The sequence below is a fragment of the Candoia aspera genome, chromosome 2, assembly GCF_035149785.1.
Source record: "Candoia aspera isolate rCanAsp1 chromosome 2, rCanAsp1.hap2, whole genome shotgun sequence".
NCBI classification, from domain to species: Eukaryota; Metazoa; Chordata; class Lepidosauria; order Squamata; family Boidae; genus Candoia; species Candoia aspera.
In genome coordinates, this window is record NC_086154.1 from 2,616,876 (window position 1) to 2,637,138 (window position 20,263).

The 20,263-nt window shown below is 57.0% G+C and overlaps 1 protein-coding gene across 1 annotated transcript in view; it reads right to left on the reverse strand.

Annotated features, from left to right (window-relative positions):
- Positions 1-1,110: 1,110 nt before the first annotated feature.
- The window catches only part of LOC134488815 (H-2 class II histocompatibility antigen, E-S beta chain-like), a 96,321-nt gene continuing 77,168 nt past the window's right edge, over positions 1,111-20,263 (reverse strand). The window contains exons 3-5 of the mRNA XM_063291153.1: positions 9,413-9,446; positions 1,599-1,880; positions 1,111-1,415 (exon numbers count right to left, since the gene is read on the reverse strand). Coding sequence (XP_063147223.1) covers positions 1,111-1,415; positions 1,599-1,880; positions 9,413-9,446 — 621 coding nt within the window. The remainder of the gene's footprint in view (positions 1,416-1,598; positions 1,881-9,412; positions 9,447-20,263) is intronic.

Here is a 20,263-nt window from a genome sequence, read left to right on the forward strand (position 1 = left end):
TAGCAGGATTAACTCATGAGTGCTGTAGAAAAAAGCGATATGGGAGAAAATTAGAATATATGGTAAAACCTTCAATTAAATATAGGTAAGATCTTTTTGGAGAGTGCAGAAAAAACACGGGGTGGGCTTCCCCTCCCCTTCCCATTCAGCTCCCCCAAGGAAGGCCCACCCTGCAGGGGGTGGTTGATGGGCAGGGACCGGATGGAGGGAGAATCCGCCCCTTTCAGGGAGGAAAAGGCTGCGAAGGACCAGGGATTCCTCCCCTCTCATCTCCTGGGACTCGAAGGGGGTCCGAGGTCAGCCGAGGGGCTGCAAAGGGAGGCTCCAGCGTGATGTTGCTGACGTGGAATTATTCCCTAATTGGCTTAATTAAGGGGTTAATCAAGACAGGAGGCCTCCCCCCACCAAAGATATTCAATACTGTGTTAACCAAGAAGGTGGTGCTACGATGGGGGTGGCAGGAAAGGACGGAGCCTGGTGCAACTTACCAGAACTTAGGTGAAATGAAAAAGGGGGGCAGGAAGGGAGGGCAGCCCACAAATTTGGGGTGCTCCTTCCCCTTCCCCCTATGACCTGAATGGTCCCCCTCCTTTCCTTCCCTTTTGCAATTTCCCAAAAGTGGGAAACATTCTGGAAAATGTTTTAGTGTTGTGTGTTTTTGTTTTTAATTGCATCACATTTTGGGGTCCCCTGGAAGAAAAAGTGACCAAAGGTCTCAGAAAAAGATTTGGGGGATCCAGATAATCTCGGAAAGTTTTGCTGCAGAAGCTAAAGGAGCCCAATTCCCAGCAAGGAGGATTTGCGCATCCTTCAAGGCTCCTGCAGTTACTTAAGAGGCATTTTTGGGGAGAAGACAGAATTAAACCTGTTAGTTCCTGGAGGGGAATGCAAAGCGCTCACCTGCAGGTTGTTGGATGGAGGTTGCTGAAAAGAAAATGAGAGAGAGAGATACAACCAATACTGAAAAAGGTCTGGAGCACTTCGGGGTCCCACTCTCAACTGACAGCCCATAATATGTTCCATTATATACTCTTACAGCCTCTCCAAGAATAAAGCTTCCTAAAGAAATTTCTGATCGATCTGGGCAACGGATTACTCAGGATCATGCCCTCAAGGGTTCCCCCCAAGGATTTCCCTCTTTCTATGGCTGTTTAGTGCCATCGGAGGATCTGTGGTGGCTGAGTGGGGCCACCAGCCTTGGGACTGGGGTGGTCCAAGAAGACCTTCTATGCCATCTTGATCAGATGCCTCCCCTACATGATCCCCTCCCCATCTCTCCTTATCCAGCCCCAAAGACTCACCTTTCTTGCTCTTCAGGTAGAGGGAGAGCCCCACGGCCAGGAAGGCCACCCCCAGCACGGCCCCCACGGCCCCCGTCCAGAGTTTGCTCCTGGCAGAGTTGGAGGAACGTGGCTCTGGGGAGGGAGAGGGAGAAGGAGCCCGGCGTGAGCAGGAGGATCAGGGGCAGCTTCCTCCAGGGGGTCCGTTCTGGCTCTGCACTCCAGAAGGGTCTTGCCAGGCCTAGAGGTGCCCCTTCTCGGGCAGGATGGCATCCCCAGAGAGGGAGGGCAGGGAGGGGAGGGCAGGGAGGGGCTTACCCCACTGGACGGTGACGGGGGCCTCCAGGCTGGCGTGCCCCACCTGGCAAGCATAGACATCCCCACGCTCGGGCCGGGTCTCCAGCATCACCTGGCGCTGGTAGGTCCAGTCTCCGTTCTGCAGCTCCTCCCCGAAGGCGACACCCTCCTTCTCCGGCCGCCCGTTCTTCAGCCACCGGATCTCAATCTCCAGGGGGTAAAAGCCCGTCCCGGTGCAGAGGAGGATGGTGTTGGGGGACGCGGGGTCCGCCTTGGTGGGGGAGATGGTGACGGTGGGCTTGGCTGGGGGGGAAGCAGAAGGAGAAGGAGGGACGTGGGAGAATCAGCAGGGCCAAAAGCAGGAAGGATTTTAATTTTTAAATTATGGAATGGAGACAAAATAATAAACTTGGTCTCTACCAAATAAGAGCAAAGATTTATTCTAGAAGATTTTTTCAAAAATTAACAGAATTGGAAGAAGGTGAGATATTGTCTTTGGAGACACCAGTGGACTCTCAGGTCTGAATTTAGATAAATTGACTCATGGGAGGAAACGCGGACTGGCCCCGATGGACGTTTGGAGACTGCAAAACCCAACCGAGAGAGGCCGGACTTTCTTCCCGGCCAGGCATCAGTCCGACTCCGGAAGAGACGCCTGTTCGGCCTCCGAGACTTTAGCGCCCCCTATTCACGAGGGGCAAATCCCTCCAAGGACATTCACGGAGCATAATCCGATATTATTTGCGTGGTGCTCTGGAGCAAAACTTCCTTTCAGATGGGGGACAAATGATGGGTTGCGACCTCATGGCTCCATCCTGCAGAAATGCCAGGAGGAATTGCATTTCTTTTCCAAAGTAAACAGGAATCTCTGACACAACCTTTTGGGAAACAAGGAAAGCATATATGGGGGGCCGTTTATTAAACTCACAGCAAAACAATCTTATTTGATGGGAACCCCGCGAAACTGTCGTTCTTTATCACGAACGCCAGGGAGTTCATGGGGAGGCACGGACACTCCTACGACTCCGAAGCGGACAAGATCGCTGCCGTGGCGATCAAATTACAAGACCGGGTGGCGGACTGGTACGTCCAACTGTACGCGTCCAGCTCCCCCGCCCTCGCCAACTTCCCCGCCTTCATCAATGAGATGAAAAGCTACTTCGAGGACCCACTAGCCAAAGTGAGGGCGAAAAGCGCACTCCAAAGGCTTAAACAGGGCACACGCACTGTCCCAGACTACGCCCTCGAGTTCAAAGCCCTCGCGGGGAAGGTCAACGACTGGTCCGAGACCACCCTGCTGGAAATGTTCAAAAGGGGGCTCAACCGCGACGTACTTCAATGGGCCCTCTACCGCGACGACCCAGAAACTCTACACGGGTGGATCCATCTCGCGGGGAAAGCAGAACACGCGCACCGCACCTTCCTCATGACAACTACGGAAGACACGAACAACACCTGCAAAAAGGTACCCGCACCACACGTGGGGATGGCCGGCCCCACATACCCAAAGAAGAAATTTAATCGGGGGCCCTGCGGGAGGTGTGGAAAACTCGGGCACAAGACGGCAGATTGCTTCGCCAACCGACCGCCGACCAGTGTGCCTAAACCCACCCCGAAAATTAGCCCCAAACCACCTAACCCGCCGCCGCCCCCTCACCGCCGAATGACCGGAGCCACAGCGACACCAGAGGAAGGCTGGGACGCCTACTGGGGGGAAGAGGACGACGTAGACCCAGACCAGCTGGCGGGAAACGCTCCCCGCCTGCCCTGAAACGCGTTGCGAGGCAGGCGGTGGGACAGCAGCGCGGAACTCCTCAATGGAACGGCGAAAGCTCCGTGATAATGGCGGCAATCAAACTCTCTGCCGGCAACGGAGCCACCACGGCCGCGGCACTAGTGGACTCGGGGTGCTCAAAAAACCTCATCCACCCTGACTTAGTCGCCAAACTCGACCTCCGCTGCTTCCCCCTCCCCACGCCGTTGGCATTCCACCAGCTGGACGGCTCTACAGCGGGAGGGAAACCAGCCACGATGCAAACCGAGCCGGTCACCCTGCAAATGGGCACTCACACCGAACGCACATCGTTCGTCGTCACCCACATCGGACGACCCATTGCAGTCCTGGGAATGCCATGGCTCGCGACAAACAACCCGCGCATCGACTGGGAGACCCGCACCTTCACATTTGGCGACGGCGAGTATCGGGCACCAGTTCTGGCGGGCAGACCCAACCCCACTGTGGGACGAGCAGAGGCGACTACACAGGACAACGCCGCTACCACAGCACACCTACCGGAACAATACGCCGACTTCTCCGAGGTCTTCGGAGAGGCGGAAGCTGACCAACTACCCCCCCACCGCAAGACGGACTGCCGGATCGACCTGCTGCCCGACGTCCCCTTACCTAGACCAAAGATCTACTCGATGACCCCGAAGGAGATGGCAACCCTCCGGGAGTTCATCGATAAAAACCTAGAGAGGGGATTCATAGAGCCAGCATGCTCACTGGTCGGAGCCCCCGTCTTATTCCGGGAGAAGAAAGACGGCACCCTACGGCTCTGCACCGACTACCGGGGCCTAAAAGCGGCTTCCCTGTCCAACAAATACCCCTTACCCCTGGTGAAAGACATGCTCGCCCACCTGTCCACGGGCAAAGTCTTCTCCAAACTGGACCTTCGCGAGGCGTACTACCGCATCCGAATCAGGGAGGGGGACGAATGGAAGACTGCATTCAACTGCCCCCTAGGCGCCTTCCAGTACAAAGTGCTGCCGTTCGGACTCGCGGGGGCCCCCGGGGTGTTTATGCAGCTCATCAATGAGGTCCTGCATGAACACCTGTTCAAAGGGGTCCTTGTCTACATAGACGACGTCCTTATCTACACTAAAACGCACAAGGAACATGTGACCCTAGTCAGGCAAGTCTTCGACAAACTCAGAAGGGCGCAGCTCTATGCCAAACCCACGAAGTGCGAATTCCATAAAGCGCGCCTAGACTACCTGGGGTACCGAATCTCCGGAGACGGCATAGAAATGGACCCCACAAAAGTCGAGGCGGTGCTGAACTGGGAACGCCCCCGCAACAGACGCCAACTCCAGAGCTTCCTCGGCTTCGCGAATTTTTACAGGTCATTCGCCCGGGGGTTCGCAGAGATAGCCCTCCCCCTAACGGACCTCCTCAAAACCAAAGGGGTGGGGGACACCCGACACGCCAAGAACCCGGGCACAGTATTGAATTGGACTCCCGCGTGCCAGACCGCATTCAACAAGCTGAAAGCGCTGTTCACCACGGAGCCAATCCTCGTGCACCCGGACCCAGAACGGCCGTTTGTGGTCCAAGCCAACGCCTCAGACTTCTCCCTGGGGGCCATCCTACTCCAAAAGGACCCCACAGGACTCCTGAAACCATGCGCCTACCTGTCGAGGAAATTTTCCGAGACAGAAAGGCGATGGCACGTCTGGGAGAAAGAAGCCTTCGCGGTAAAATCGGCGCTAGAAACATGGCGACACCTACTCGAGGGAGCCACCCAACCATTCGAGGTCTGGACCGACCACCGGAACCTCGAGGCCCTCCGGACGCCCAGACGCCTCAGCCCAAAACAGGTCCGATGGGCCCAATTCTTCAGCCGCTTCAACTTCCAGCTGAAGTTCATGCCGGGTAAAAAGAACTTCCTGGCCGACGCCCTTTCCCGACTGCCCCAAGACGAAGAACCCGCCCCAGACACCATTGGGACGGTCCTATCCGCCTCGCAACTGGGGATGGCCGTGACCACCCGCAGCGGCGCTCGGAGGCAGCTCGACTCTACGGCGCAACCGACGGCGGGACAACCTGTGACCAGACGACGCCAACCGCAACTACCAGGGGGGATACGCACGGACCTCGCCGCCGCCCTCAAAACCGACCCCTGGTTCCTGGCAAACCCCGACAAGGTAACGATGGCACAGGACCTGGCATGGGGGGAAGGCAGAATCTATGTCCCGGACTCGCAACGCCAAGCGATCTTGCATAGATCACACGACGCCAAGCAAGCGGGACACTTTGGGTTCCTTAAGACCCTACACCTAACAAGGCGTCAATTCTGGTGGCCCGCGCTAAGACGAGACGTGAAAGCATACGTCGCGTCCTGCCCAACGTGCGCTAGGGCCAAACGGGCACCAGGCAAACCCGCGGGGCTTTTACAACAGGTGGCAGAACCCTCCCGCCCATGGGAGGAAATCTCCATGGATTTTATAGTGGACCTCCCACCCAGCCAGAAGAAAACGGCCATTTGAGTGGTGAAGGATTATTTCTCGAAACAGGCCCACTTCATCCCCTGCACGTCGGTCCCGTCCGCACAACAACTAGCCAAACTCTTCCTCATCCACGTGTACAGTTTACACGGATGTCCCGCACGTGTGGTGACCGACAGGGGCACACAGTTCACTTCTAAATTCTGGCGGGCCTTCCTAAAGCTGACGGGGACCCAACAGGCCCTATCCACTGCCTGGCACCCCCAGACGGACGGAGCCACAGAGGTCCTCAATGCCACCCTAGAGCAATTCATACGCTCATACACCAACTACCATCAAGACGACTGGGCCGAACTGCTCCCGTTCGCCGAAGTCGCATACAACAACGCCGTCCACACGAGCACGGGGAAAACTCCGTTCAAGGTAGTCTCGGGGCACGACTTCGCCCCCATACCGTAGCTACCACAACCCCCGGAACCCCAGGTGGACGCTAGCGACTGGGGACGGAAGATTGCGGAATTGTGGCCTATAATCACGGCAGCGCTGAAGGATGCACAGGCGGCCTACAAAGAGCAGGCCGACAAGCACCAGCGCCAACAACCAACGTTCCAAGCGGGGGATATGGTCTACCTATCCACCAAATTCCTAAAGTCACCCCAACCCTCGAAAAAACTGGGGCCTAAGTACATCGGGCCGTTCCGAGTCACGCAGATAGTGAACCCGGTGGCAATACGCTTGGACCTGCCACACAACCTACGGAGACTCCACCCGGTGTTCCACACCAGCCTCCTGAAACCGGCAACCACCTCTCGATGGCACCCAAGCACGCCACTGCCCTCACCGGTGATGATCGACGGGCAACATCACTTTGACGTAAGGGACATACTCGACTCTCGCAGGCAACGGGGGACCTTACACTATTTGGTCAGGTGGAAACACTTCCCCCACCCAGAATGGGTGGCGGCGCACAACGTTAACGCGCCTGACCTGACCCGGGCTTTTCACCGGGCATACCCCGACAAGCCAAAACCAAGGCTAGCAAACCGTCACCTGCATAACCCCTCCCCTGTGGGCCCCCCCCGCCTACCGTGCCCCAAGGGAAAGGGCCCCCCCAAGCCCGCGACTTGGGTGGACCTCCCCCCCCGGGACTCACCCCCCCCGCCCCGGGCCCACGAGGCAGTAACTAGCGGTCGCCAGCACCCTCCCCCCGCCCCGGGCCCACGGGGGAGTGGCAAGCAAGTCAACAGTGCATCCTGGGGGCAACGCCCAGGAGCACACATAACAAAGGCGACGCACTTAGAATAAAAAAGAAGGGCCCTACCTGGAGCTGATAAGCACCCGACCAGCCACGCCTCTCTCCTCGTCGAACTGAGCCAAACAAACAGGGTGTGGCCGGAGCATGCGCACGCCCAGGGGGTGACCTGGGCATGCGCACTAAGAACACACCCTGAGAGGCACGTGGTAGAGGGCGGAACAAAGGGAGGGGCGAAAACTACTCCGGTGGGAAATTCAAAAAAAAAAAAAAAAACCATTTTGACAGCTCTCCTGGTAAAAAACCAGAAAACCGGGGGGGGGGGCACTATTCGGACAGGGGGCAGTATGTCATGAGTGCCGTTGAGCTGAAGACATCAGCGCAATGGCACACATGACAATAACAAGGAAACAGGGGAAGGGGCTCAAGATAAGTAGCCATCAACTTACAAAGACTGAAGGACAAGAGACAATGGCTAAACGGATCGCGAGGCACACCCAAGCTGTTAGCGCTAACGCAACGGAGATCGCCCAGCTGACAGCAATCACCGGAGGAATAGGGAAACCGATGATGGGCGATCCCGGAACGCCAGCGGGGCCTCGCAACCCCTCACCTACCGGCAGGACAGCGTGTTGGACAAAGGGGGGTGACGTAACCGCGAGTGAGGGGGCGCTGACCGGCGCGGGGTATTTAAACCCCGCACCGGCGCGCTCCTGTCACTCTCAGCTTTTTTCCTATACTGTATCTACACTGCGAATAAACCAGAGCCTGTTCCACGGAATCAGCGTCTGTGTATTACTCGGAGGTAGGCAGCGCATGACAGTGCCTTGGACTGCCAGAAGACCAAACCAGTTCATCCTCCAGGAAATAAAGCCAGACTGCTCACTTGAGGGAATGATATTAAAGGCAAAACTGAAATACTTTGGCCACATAATGAGAAGACAGGACACCCTGGAGAAGATGCTGATGTTAGGGAGAGTGGAAGGCAAAAGGAAGAGGGGCCGACCAAGGGCAAGGTGGATGGATGACATTCTAGAGGTGACGGACTCGTCCCTGGAGGAGCTGGGGGTGTTGACGACTGACAGGAAGCTCTGGCGTGGGCTGGTCCATGAAGTCACGAAGAGTTGGAAGTGACTAAACGAATAAACAACAACAAATATCATTTATATTATAAACAAATGAAAATGTAAATAAAAATAAAAATGCAAAATGCAAAAATTAATTTAGGCCATGTGCAAGAAATCTGGGAGAGAGAATCAAGATTTTAATGGGTTTCTTTAAACTCTTCCCCCAAATCAGGAACTTTCCAGCTATGAGACGGAAGTGATTCGGCTGAAGGGGAAGCTGGGTCTGTGACGAAAAAGGTGGTTCCAAGGGGGGCTTTTCTCCCGGGCCCCCAAAATTGGCCAAGCAAGGGTGGGGTCCTTGGTGCTCTCCGAGCCTTGCTGGTTTCTTGCAGACGCTCCATGGCCAGACTAGGCAACCCCTTCAGTGCCAAGGGGGAGTGGGCCCTGCTCTCAGCTGACGTACCGCGGCTTCGATTGGCCTAACAATGTTTCTCAGCCTTTGAATCAGCTTCTTCTCAGGCAGGGGGAAAAGTCCCTAAACCCTTCCGTAGGACTGAGGTCTGCGTCTTGGTTTAAACAGAGAATCAGAAGTATGATTTCTAGATCATTTCCTCTATTTGTTTGTTTCTTTGTTTGCTGGATTTAGAAGTGCCGGACTCCAAGTAAGTCTGAATAAAGAATAGAGAAGGAAAAGAAGGGAAATGTCCAGAGAAAGGGCAGAAGGAGAGGCGACTTTTCAGACCTTTGGAAAGTCATTTTTATCCTAAAACAGGGCCCAGGAGGAAAAGAGGAGGAGAGCCATAGGCTCCTGGCCAGAAAGGGGGAAAGGGAGGCCCCTCGATCGATCGATCGATCACTAAGGATCTATTGGGGAGGAGGGAGACGTTGGTGGGTTCCCCCACACCACAAAAAGTCATCTTTGGGCCCTTTTCCAGAGGGGATCAAAGGGATCCCTGATTCCGGGCAGGGAGAGAGTCTGGATCCTGAGTCTGGATCCCGGGAAGGAGAGGGATATTCCGTAGATCTGGGAGCGCAGAATAAAGGAGGAGCAAAGTAGGGCTGCCAGAGGCCCAAAATTTCTACCGCCCAACACGCCTCTTCGTAGCCCAAAAGGAGCCCCAAAAAACCGCAACCCACAAACAACCAAAATTTCCGCAGCTGCTCTCTAAAACTCGCCTGATTAGGCGGGGAAACTCCATGAGGGAGAATCTCAATGCATTTAATGGATTAAGGAAGGGGGGGTCCCTTCTGCATCCCCCCCGAAGCCCCTCCCTCCCTCCCGGACTCACCTCTCCGGCCAATCAGACGCGCCGTCTTGGCCGCCTGGTAGTTGGCCACCCCGTAGTTGGGCCGGCAGATGCGATCCACAGCGGCCCTCGCGTCCTGCAAGATGAACTTATCGCTGTTCCAAGCGTCGGCCTCGGGCTGCCCCAACGTGGTCACGGCCACGTACTTCCCGAGGTCGCTGTCGAAGCGGGCAAACTCCTGCCGGTCGTAGAAGTGCCTCTCCAGGAACCGCACCCGCTGCGTCCCGTTCAGGAAGCGGCAGTCGGCCTTAAACTGGTACAAGAAATGGGCTGCGGAGGAGGAGGAGGAGGAAGGCCGTCAGGAGGGAGTCCCAAGCCCATCACTCCCAGCCGCGACTGGAGGAGGGACCCACGCGGGGAGGGGGAGCCGGGAGGGCCTTTCTCAGGCCCCTCCACTTTCCTGATGGGGCTCCCTGGGGGAGACCTGGGGGGGCTGCAAAAGACCCCCGCCCAATCCCCTCAAAGTCCCACCCTTGGGGGTGTGGGAGGAAGGCCCCAATCCGCCCAAGGAGGAGAAGCTCCAACACCTTCCTTTGGCAGCAGTGGCCCACCCCGCAGGGCTGTCGCTCTCTCAAGACGCTCTCTCAAGACCCCCCCTGGAGGAGGTAGGGGGAAGCATGTGGGTCCCAGTGGGGCTCCCTGGGGGAGACGGAGAGTCTCAATCCCCTCAATGTGCCTGGCCCGCCCCACAAACGGAAGCACCAATGGGAATTCTCCCTTCTGCAGCGTCATCGGGCAGAGTCTCCCCTGACTTCGCCCGGTGGAGATAGTTTGGAGCAGAGAAGGAAGCGGAGAAAGGGGGAGGGGGATCCTTTCGGTCTTGGGGGGCTGCAGCTCCGGGGGGGGGTCCCTGCAGGCCCCAGAGGGGACCCCCCTTTCTTTGCCCTCCCCACAACTCTCAGCCAGGCTCTCTCTTTCTCTGCGTGCCTGGAGGGGGTGGACTAGATGCCCTCTGAAGCCTTCTCAAGGCCCCGGGGAACCGCAGGCTGGGGCTGCCGGACTCTGAAGGGGGCCTGGTCCTTCCCGGGACAAGACCCAGCAAGGCCAGAGGTCCGGGGTTTGTCTGGGTTCCAGCTGAGTCGGGGGTCCCTCCGTGGGGAGGCTGGAAGTGGGGGATAAATGGAGGGAGCACCCGGGAGCAGCCCCTGGGTCTGAGCCTGGAGGCGGGGCAGGGGGAGCCATGATGGTCTTTCTCAGCCCCCTCCACTTTCCTGGTGGGGCTCCCTGGGGGAGAGCAGGGGGGGGTCTGCGAAAGTCCCCCCCCCCCAATCCACGCAATTTCCCACCCTTGAGGCTGTGGGAGGAAGGCCCCAATCCGCCCAAGGAGGAGAAGCCCCAACACCTTCCTTTGCCATCAGTGGCCCACCCCACAGGGCTGTCGCTCCTTCAAGACCCCCCTTGAAGGAGGGAGGGGGAAGCGTGTGGGTCCCATTGGGGCTCCCTGGGGGAGATGGAGAGTTGCTGGGGCTCTTTCCTGCCCCCATCCCAAATTGGCCCCTCTGCAGCCCCACCAGGACCATCTCACGGGTGGGGGGGGGTCTCCAGCCTCCTTCACAAAAGGGAGAATTTTGGGGAAGCCAATTTCGGAGCAGCAACTCATACCCCACTCAGTTTCCCTCTGATCCCCCTCCCCTCCAGGCCCTGACTCTGCTATGGGGAATGGGGGCGGGGGGCTGGGTGTCCTTTCCGAACTCAGAGGCTCCCCAAGAAGGGGTCGAGGTTCAACTTTCCCTTTCGCTTTCCTTCTCCTTCCTCTTTTAATGCAAGAAACTTTTGAGGCCCTGGAAGGTCCAGCCATGGGGGCGTGAGAGAGGGACCCCGGCTGTGTCTAATCCCACCCCCTCCCCACCTGGGCCACGACCCTCGCGGGGCATCCGCACAACCAGGGAAGGGGATCCCTCTCCGTCCTCCTGGGGCGGGGTGTAGAGAGGGGGGCACAAACCACGCGGAGATCGAGGCTCCTGCAGGCTCCCACCTCTCTTGCCCTCGGCCCCTTCCCCAAAACTCCTCCTGGGGGTCCCAGCCCCTTTCCCCCCTCCCCCCAGCATCAGGGGGACCCTCCCAGCCCCCTCCCCCTCCCAGCCCCCTCCTTACCGGGGGGCTGCTTCCCCCCTTCGCTTCCGGGGATCCGGCACAGCGCCCCCACCAGCAGCAGCAGCAGCAGGGGGACCCCGGCAGAGCCCATGGGGCTGCCCCACATGGGTATCCCAAATAGAGAGGGGAGGGGGACGGAGATGCTCCCAGCCCCCGAGGCGGAATCGGAGGCTCCGGATGAGGGAGGGAGCGCTTTTTCTGAGACTTTGAATTGGGAGTGCCCAGAAAGGCAGAGGGACCAATGGGAATTGTCTCTTCTGCAGCGTCATCGGTCTCCGGGCAGAGTCTCTCCTGATTCGCCCGGTGGAGGAGATAGTTCGGAGCACAGAAGGAAGCGGAGAAAGGGCGAGGGGGATCCTTTCGGTGTTGGGGGGCTGCAGCTCCGGCGGGGTCCCTGCCAGCCCCAGAGGGGACCCCCCTTCCTTGGCCCTCCCCGCAACTCTCAGCCAGGCTCTCTCTTTCTCTGCGTGCCTGGAGGGGGTGGACTAGATGCCCTCTGAAGCCTTCTTAAGGCCCCGGGGAACCCCAGGCTGGGGCTGCCGGACTCCGAAGGGGGCCTGGTCCTTCCCGGAACAAGACCCTGCAGGGCCAGAGGTCCGGGGCTTCTCCTCGGTTCCAGCTGAGTCGGGGTCCCTGGGGAGAGTGGGAGGCTGGAAGTGGGAGGCGTAAAAGGAGGGAGCAAGTGGGAGCAGCCCCTGGGCCTGAGCCTGGAGGCGGTGCAGGGGGTGACGGGGGGGGGGAGGCGCATCCTCAGCCCGTCAGGCCTGGGGGGGGTGGCAGAGGCAGCAATGGGGTCCAGACTCTTCCCCCCGCCCGCAATGCCAGAGGGGGGCCTGCCTGGAAAAGCCGGGGAGACCGATCCGGGCGCTTCTCCAGGCCAAACGGGAAGCAAATGGCCTTGGGATCGGGGGGCCGTGGGGGTCCCGGGACCGGCTTTGGGGGTTATTTGAGCAATTAAAAAGGCTTCAAACTACAGGGCGCTGCAGGAGGGCTGGAGTTTCACTTCCGCAGCACCAGAGAGCAGGAACAGGCCGAGATTCCTCACATCCACCCTGTGGAAACAACAACAACGACAACAACACACACACACACACACACACACATACGGGTTAGCTGTACCAAGGGAATGGGAGGTAGCTGAAGGGAGACAGAGCACATCCCAAAGGCTACTTTCTAAAGAAGGAACAGAAGAGAACAGCCTCCTAGTCCTCATGAGGATCAAGCCAATTAGAGCTTCTGTGAGGGATACAGTCTGTGCCCCAGCTGGGAAAAGGGGTCCCTTTCCTGGATGCTGAAGGTCCTGTCCCTCCTTGTCTGAGGTCACTGAAACCTTTTTCCTCATGTCTGGGAGAATTTTGACTTCTTTTTCATGCAGCTGGGCTCGCTTACTCAAGCCACCCATGGTGCTTGGCGGCCACTGGCTGCCCTCCTGTGGCCCAGGAGGATCTCCCCTGCACAGGTGGCTTGGGGGAATCCGAAACGCTTAAAAGAGAACAGTTGGAGGGGGCTTTGGACGCCATCTAGCCAACCCCCTCCCAGGCTCACACGGCCTGCTGTCTGGACGGCCCTCCTCGTGGGAGTCCCCTGGCTTCCACCCTGGCCCTGTTTCAATCAGCCCTTGATACCCGGCTCTGTCCCGAGCCCCAGGGTTAGAGGGGGTATGGTTTTAAATCATTGTTGGCTGTTTTTCTGGAGTTTTGATGACTGTGTGTGTCTTTTCCCTGTATTTTTCTTGTGAGCCATGCAGACTGTACCTGACTGGGGCAGCCCATATTTCATTAATGAATAAGTAAACAAACAAATAAATCAGAACACCACCGATGGTCACCCAGCCACTGCTGAGGGACCCCCAGCCACAGAGAGACTCCATGTCCGGCCAAAATCGGTCTCCTGGTCCGTTGCAGCCTGGGGGCTTCTTCCGGAACCTTCCGACCCTTCAGGGAGGGTCTGCATGGGGCAGATCGAGAGGAGGAGGAGGCGCTCTTTTCCCCTCCCCCAAAGGCTTCCCTGGGCAGTTGGGGGGCCGCCGGGAGAGCAGAGGGCTGCGCTGGGTGGGCCGGGGTGGGACCCCGCAGGGCAGGGTGTGGCAGGCAGAAGGAACAACCTCGAGGAACGGGAGGAAGAGCCGCCACCGAGACAGAGGGCAGATAAAAGCAATCCAAGTCTGGGCCAGAAACGGTAACCTGAGAAAGCGTCTCAGGCATGACCCTCCCTGGTGCTCACGAAGATGAAGATGGAGGGCGGGAGAAGTGCATTCAGACATGCAAGTTCTTTTTCTTGTAACCTTATCAGGAATGTAGGCTTAGCCTGCAAGGCTGTTTTCTATCCTTTCTTGCAGTGATCCTGTCTTCTCTTCTACCGCTCACCATTTCCAGTTGCTGTTGGTGAACTTACTCTCTGGTTTTAATCCCAGCTCGGAATTGGGGATTATGGGCTGCTCAGTTGGCGGATGGGAGTCACTTGTCAGCCGTGTGAGTAAGGAAAGAAAGACCCTGGTTGCTCTCCTCTGGGCCCGATCCAGGTTGTGAGGGACACGGACGTTCCCCAAAGATGGTGTCCAGAACTGGAGCCAATGTTCTAAGTGGGGCCAGACTGACACGGAAGGGAGATCAACAGTGACGCCTCTTGACCTTGACGCTTGACTTCGGTTGATGCAGCCGAGGATTGCACTGGCCTTTTTTGCAGCTACGTCACACTCTTGGGTCGCACTCAGCTCGGGATTCCCCCTGGATACTTTCTGTGCATAATGCTGCCCGTTATGGCCCCCCCATCCAATACTCACGTCTTTGCTTTTTCTGTACGAATGTAGACATTCTGTTGAAATTCCTCTTGCTGGTTGCTGCCCATTGTTGCAGCTCGTCAAGATCTTCCTGAATCTTGATAATCCTCTAAGATGCTTCAGGCTCAGGGGGGCACAGTCCCTAAGCTGCCCCCTCAAATAAGGGGGTGGGTCATTAATGGGGGGGCACTGAGCCCTGTTGCTCCTCCCGCCATCCAAGGGGGAGGGGGGCTTTTATTACCCCCAAGGGCTCTCCAGCCTCATTTGCCTTATTGCTTAACCTGCCCTGTGTTTTACCATCTTTTTCTGGGACCGTTTTGCGTCTCTGCATCCGTGATTCTTTCCGCCTTCCTCTTATCAGGAGTCTTGTCCGGGCTGCAGCTAGTTCTTAGCCACAATTTGGCCCCTAGAGCTGAGTTGGCTTCTGCTGCTGCTGCGCTCACCTGCTGCTGAGATCTTGGCTTGGCAGAGGCTTCCAGGCCGTGTGTGTGTAAGGGGGGGGGGCATCTCCCACAGGATGGGCAACCAAGCAAGAGCTGGTCCCAAAAGAGGAAGGGGGGCCTCTCTGCCCCCAACTGTTCCTGAGGGAGGGAGCAAAGGGCAGGGAGGTGGTTCACCTGCACCAGGCCAGCCTCATCTCTGGGCATGACAGGCAGGAGATGGGGGAGCGTCCCTCTCCCTCCCCTGTTCCCCCGCAAGTGGGATCCGGAGCGAATGCGGCCTCCTCCAGATCCATGGCCCTGTGTGAGCCTGGGAGGGGGTTGGCTAGATGACCTCCAAAGCCCCCTCCAACTGTTCTCTTTTAAGCGTTTCGGATTCCCCCAAGCCACCTGTGCAGGGGAAATCATCGTGGGCCATAGGAGGGCAGCCAGTGGCCTCCAAGCGCCATGGGTGGCTTGAGTAAGCGAGCCCAGCTGCATGAAAAAGAAGTCAAAATTCTCCCAGACATGAGGAAAAAGGTTTCAGTGCCTTCAGACAAGGAGGGACAGGACCTTCAGCATCCAGGAAAGGGATCCCTTTGCCCAGCTGGGGCACAGACTGTATCCCTCGCAGAAGCTCTAATTGGCTTGATCCTCATGAGGACTAGGAGGCTGTTCTCTTCAGTTCCTTCTTTAGAAAGTAGCCTTTGGGATGTGCTCTGTCTCCCTTCAGCTACCTCCCATTCCCTTGGCACAGCTAACCCGTGTGTGTGTGTGTGTGTGTGTGTGTGTGTGTTGTTGTCGTTGTTGTTGTTTCCACAGGGTGGAGGTGAGGAATCTCGGCCTGTTCCTGCTCTCTGGTGCTGCGGAAGTGAAACTCCAGCCCTCCTGCAGCGCCCTGTAGTTTGAAGCCTTTTTAATTGCTCAAATAACCCCTTAATGAGGCCGAGGGCAGACAAGCAAGACCAGCTGGCTCTTTCACAGACCCAAACCAGGTTAATAGACTGCAAGGGCCGAATTCACACGACACCCGACGCGCAAGGAGAGCAGCCGCCTTCCGGCCAAGGAAACGGTCCCAGTCCCAGGATACTGAGCAGCTCAAATGTCTGGCCCGTTTTAGCTCCACAAAGCCGGTCCCGGGACCCCCGTGGCCCCCAGATCCCAAGGCCATTTGCTTCCCGTTTGGCCTGGAGAAGCGCCCGGATCGGTCTCCCCGGCTTTTCCAGGCAGGCCCCCCTGTGGCATTGCGGGCGGGGAGGGGAAGAGTCTGGACCCCATTGCTGCGTCTGCCCCTCCCCCCCCAGGCCTGACTGGGGCTGAGGATGCGCCTCCCCCCCCCGTCCCCCCCTGCACCCCCTCCAGGCTCAGACCTAGGGGCTGCTCCCGGGTGCTCCCTCTCTTTATCCCCCACTTCCAGCCTCCCCACGGACGGACCCCCAACTCAGCTGGAACCCAGACAAGCCCTGGACCTCTGGCCTTGCTGGGTCTTGTCCCGGGAAAGACCAGGCCCCCTTCAGAGTCCGGCAGCCCCAGCCTGCGGTTCCCCGGGGCCTTGAGAAGGCTTCAGAGGGCATCTAGTCCACCCCCTCCAGGCACGCAGAGAAAGAGAGAGCCTGGCTGAGAGTTGCGGGGAGGGCCAAGGAAGGGGGGTCCCCTCTGGGGCTGGCAGGGACCCCGCCGGAGCTGCAGCCCCCCAACACCGAAAGGATCCCCCGCCCCCTTTCTCCGCTTCCTTCTCTGCTCCGAACTATCTCCTCCACCGGGCGAATCAGGAGAGACTCTGCCCGGAGACCGATGACGCTGCATAAGGGAGAATTCCCATTGGTCCTTCTGCCTTTCTGGGCACTCCCAAGTGCGAAGTCTCAGAAAAAGCGCTCCCTCCCTCATCCGGAGCCTCCGATTCCGCCTCGGGGGCTGGGAGCATCTCCGTCCGCCTCCCTTCTCTATTTGGGATACCCATGTGGGGTAGCCCCATGGGCTCGGCCGGGGTCCCCCTGCTGCTGTTGCTGCTGCTGCTGGTGGGGGCGCTGTGCCGGGTCCCCGGAGGCGAAGGGGGGAAGGAGCCCCCCGGTAAGGAGGGGGCTGGGCGTGGGGAGGGGGCTGGGAGGGTCCCCCTGATAATGGGGGGACGGGAGGGACCCCCAGGAGGGACTTTGGGGAAGGCGCCGAGGGCAAGAGAGGTGGGAGCCTGCCCTCAACCCCCCATGGCTGGACCTTCCGGGGCCTCAAGATTTCGTTGCGTTAAAAGAGGAAGGAGAAGGAAAGCGAAAGGGATTTCACGCCGAAATCCGCAAAATCCCAAAAGCCGGTTAAGAAAAAAGTGCTTTTAGGGAAAAATATTTTTCCTTCAACAGAAACGTGTTTTTCTTTATGAATCTCCCTTTAGAGGCTCTCCCCCAGGGAGCCCCACCAGGAAAGGGGGGGGGCTGAGAAAGGCCCTCCCCCTCCCCCTCCCAGTGGGTCCTCCAGAGGCCATCCATCGGCCTCCCTAGCAGGTCTCCGGCCCTCCCCCTCCCCGCGTGGGTCCCTCCTCCAGTCGCGGCTGGGAGCGATGGGCTTGGGAGTCCCTCCTGACGGCCTTCCTCCTCCTCCTCCGCAGCCCATTTCTTGTACCAGTCAAAGGCCGAGTGTCGCTTCCTGAACGGGACGCAGCGGGTGCGGTTCCTGCAGAGGCACTTCTACGACCGGCAGGAGATTGACCGCTTCGACAGCGACCTCGGGAAGTTCGTGGCCGTGACCGAGTTGGGGCAGCGGGATGCCGACACTTGGAACAGCGATAAGGTCTACATGCAGTACAAGAGGGGCCAAGTGGATCGCTTCTGCCGGCACAACTACGCGGTGTACAACTACCAGGCGGCCAAGACGGCGCGTCTGATTGGCCGGAGAGGTGAGTCCGGGAGGGAGGGAGGGGCTTCGGGGGGATGCAGAAGGGACCCCCCCTTCCTTAATCCATTAAATGCATTGAGATTCTCCCTACGCTACGAAGGGGCGTGTTGGGCTATCGAAATTCTGGGCCTCTGGCAGCCCTGCTTTGCTCCTCCTTTATTCTGCGCTCCCAGATCTACGGAATATCCCTCTCCTTCACGGGATCCAGAGTCGGGATCCAGACTCTCCCTGCCCGGAATCAGGGATCCCTTTGATCCCCTCTGGAAAAGGGCCCAGAGATGACTTTTTGTGGTGTGGGGGAACCCACCAACGTCTCCCTCCTCCCCAATAGATCCTTAGTGATCGATCGATCGATCGAGGGGCCTCCCTTTCCCCCTTTCTGGCCAGGAGCCCATGGCTCTCCTCCTCTTTTCCTCCTGGGCCCTGTTTTAGGATAAAAATGAATTTCCAAAGGTCTGAAAAGTCGCCTCTCCTTCTGCCCTTTCTCTGGACATTTTCCTTCTTTTCCTTCTCTATTCTTTATTCAGACTTACTTGGAGTCTGGCACTTCTAAGTCCAACAAACAAAGAAACAAACAAACAGAGGAAATGATCTAGAAATTATACTTCTGATTCCGTGTTTAAACCAAGACGCAGACCTCAGTCCTACGGAATGGTTTAGGGACTTTTCCCCCTGCCTGAGAAGAAGCTGATTCAAAGCTGAGAAACATTGTTAGGCCAATCGAAGCCACTATGTCAGCTGAGAGCAGGGCCCACTCCCCCTTTGCCCTGAAGAGGCTGCCTAGTCTGGCCATGGAGCGTCTGCCAGAAACCAGCAAGGCTCGGAGAGCACCAAGGACCCCACCCTTGCTTGGCCAATTTTGGGGGCCTGGGAGAAAAGCCCCCCTTGGAACCACCTTTTCCGTGACAGGCTCAGCTTCCCCTTCAGCCAAATCACTTCCGTCTCATAGCTGGAAAGTTCCTGATTTGGGGGAAGAGTTTAAAGAAACCCATTAAAATCTTGATTCTCTCTCCCAGATTTCTTGCACATGGCCTAAATTAATTTTTGCATTTTTATTTTTATTTATTTTTATTTACATTTTTATTTGTTTATAATATAAATGATATTATAAAATAATATTTTATTTATATTTTATTTTTGGTCTTTCCCCCAAAGGACCTCCAGGAAGGATCCGGCACAGCGCAAGATCCCCGAGAAGCTCTTCGGTCCATCTGGCTCCGAAAGGGGAATTCGGTACTTGTTAGTCTTCTGAGGGGGGATGGATCTTCCCTGAGAGGACTTGGGCAATTGAGAGAAGTAAACGGCTACCCCTGATTGTTGCTCCTTTGCCCTTTCCTTAAAAAATGTCTTCCTGTTGATTCTGCCTAAAATTATAGCCACATCACACTTTGCCCCTTTTTTCCCCTTAAATTTCATTCTGTGTCATGTTCCCGTTCCGATGTTTATCGTTCCTCGTTACTTTTCACATGTCATATCTGCAGTTAACTGTGGTGTTGGAGGAAAATTCTGAGAGTGCCTTGGACTGCAAGAAGATCAAACCAGTCCATCCTCCAGGAAATAAAGCCAGACTGCTCACTTGAGGGAATGATATTAAAAGCAAAACTGAAATACTTTGGCCACATAATGAGAAGACAGGACACCCTGGAAAAGATGCTGATGCTGGGGAGAGTGGAGGTCAAAAGAAAGAGGGGCCGACCAAGGGCAAGATGGATGGATGATATTCTAGAGGTGACGGACTCGTCCCTGGGGGAGCTGGGGGTGTTGACGACCGACAGGAAGCTCTGGCGTGGGCCGGTCCATGAAGTCACGAAGAGTCGGAAGCGACTAAACGAATAAACAACAACAATCTGCAGTTGCGTGCCTGCCTGGCCACGCTGGTAAATTTCCTTTGTGCTGACTTGTGATCTTCTGGAATGTATGTTTGGGTTATCTCTGCTGTTCAAGGTTACTTTCCCAGGCCGATTCTGACGGTTGCTAGCATCTGGGGTGGGTGGTTGCTATGCTAGCCTGAGGGGAGGGTTCGCAACGGGAGCAAGGCTTTTTAAGTTTGTATTTGGCGCGCTTTTGCTCATTCTCAGCTTTCTTTGTACTTTGCATACTATTCATTCAATAAATTAGTTTTCTCTAGTAATTACTGATGAGACTCCTTTTATTGGAATAGGCAATCATTACATAAAGCTGAGAATCTTTAATATCAGTCCGCTAGCATCCATCCAGTTTCCTGTGAGGAGTTTAATTAGCGATGACTGAAACTGCCCCAACCTCAACCACCGGCTCGGGGGAAAGTCAGCTCTCCAGAGGTGGGGAACAAGAGCCCATGGGACCGCGGAGAGAGGGGACTCTCACGCCAGGGTCGGATGACCTCTCCGAGGCAACGGATTCCAGTTGCGATACGGAGAAGGCAGTGAAGTCAGTGGTAGTCAAGAAGACGGAGGGACCCTTGTATGGGTCGCCACCAGCCCCAGCCAAGCCGGTGTATTCCTCGCTGTTTCCGACCGTGCAGATCACCAAAAGGACAAGAGCAGTGACACCAACGGAGATGGAGATGGAGAAATCCCAGCAGCTGGAGGCGAGGATGAAATCCATAGAGGATTTGTTGGCAAAGTTAACCTTTACCAGGGACACTCAGAAAAAGGAAAAGATGGGAGGTGAAGA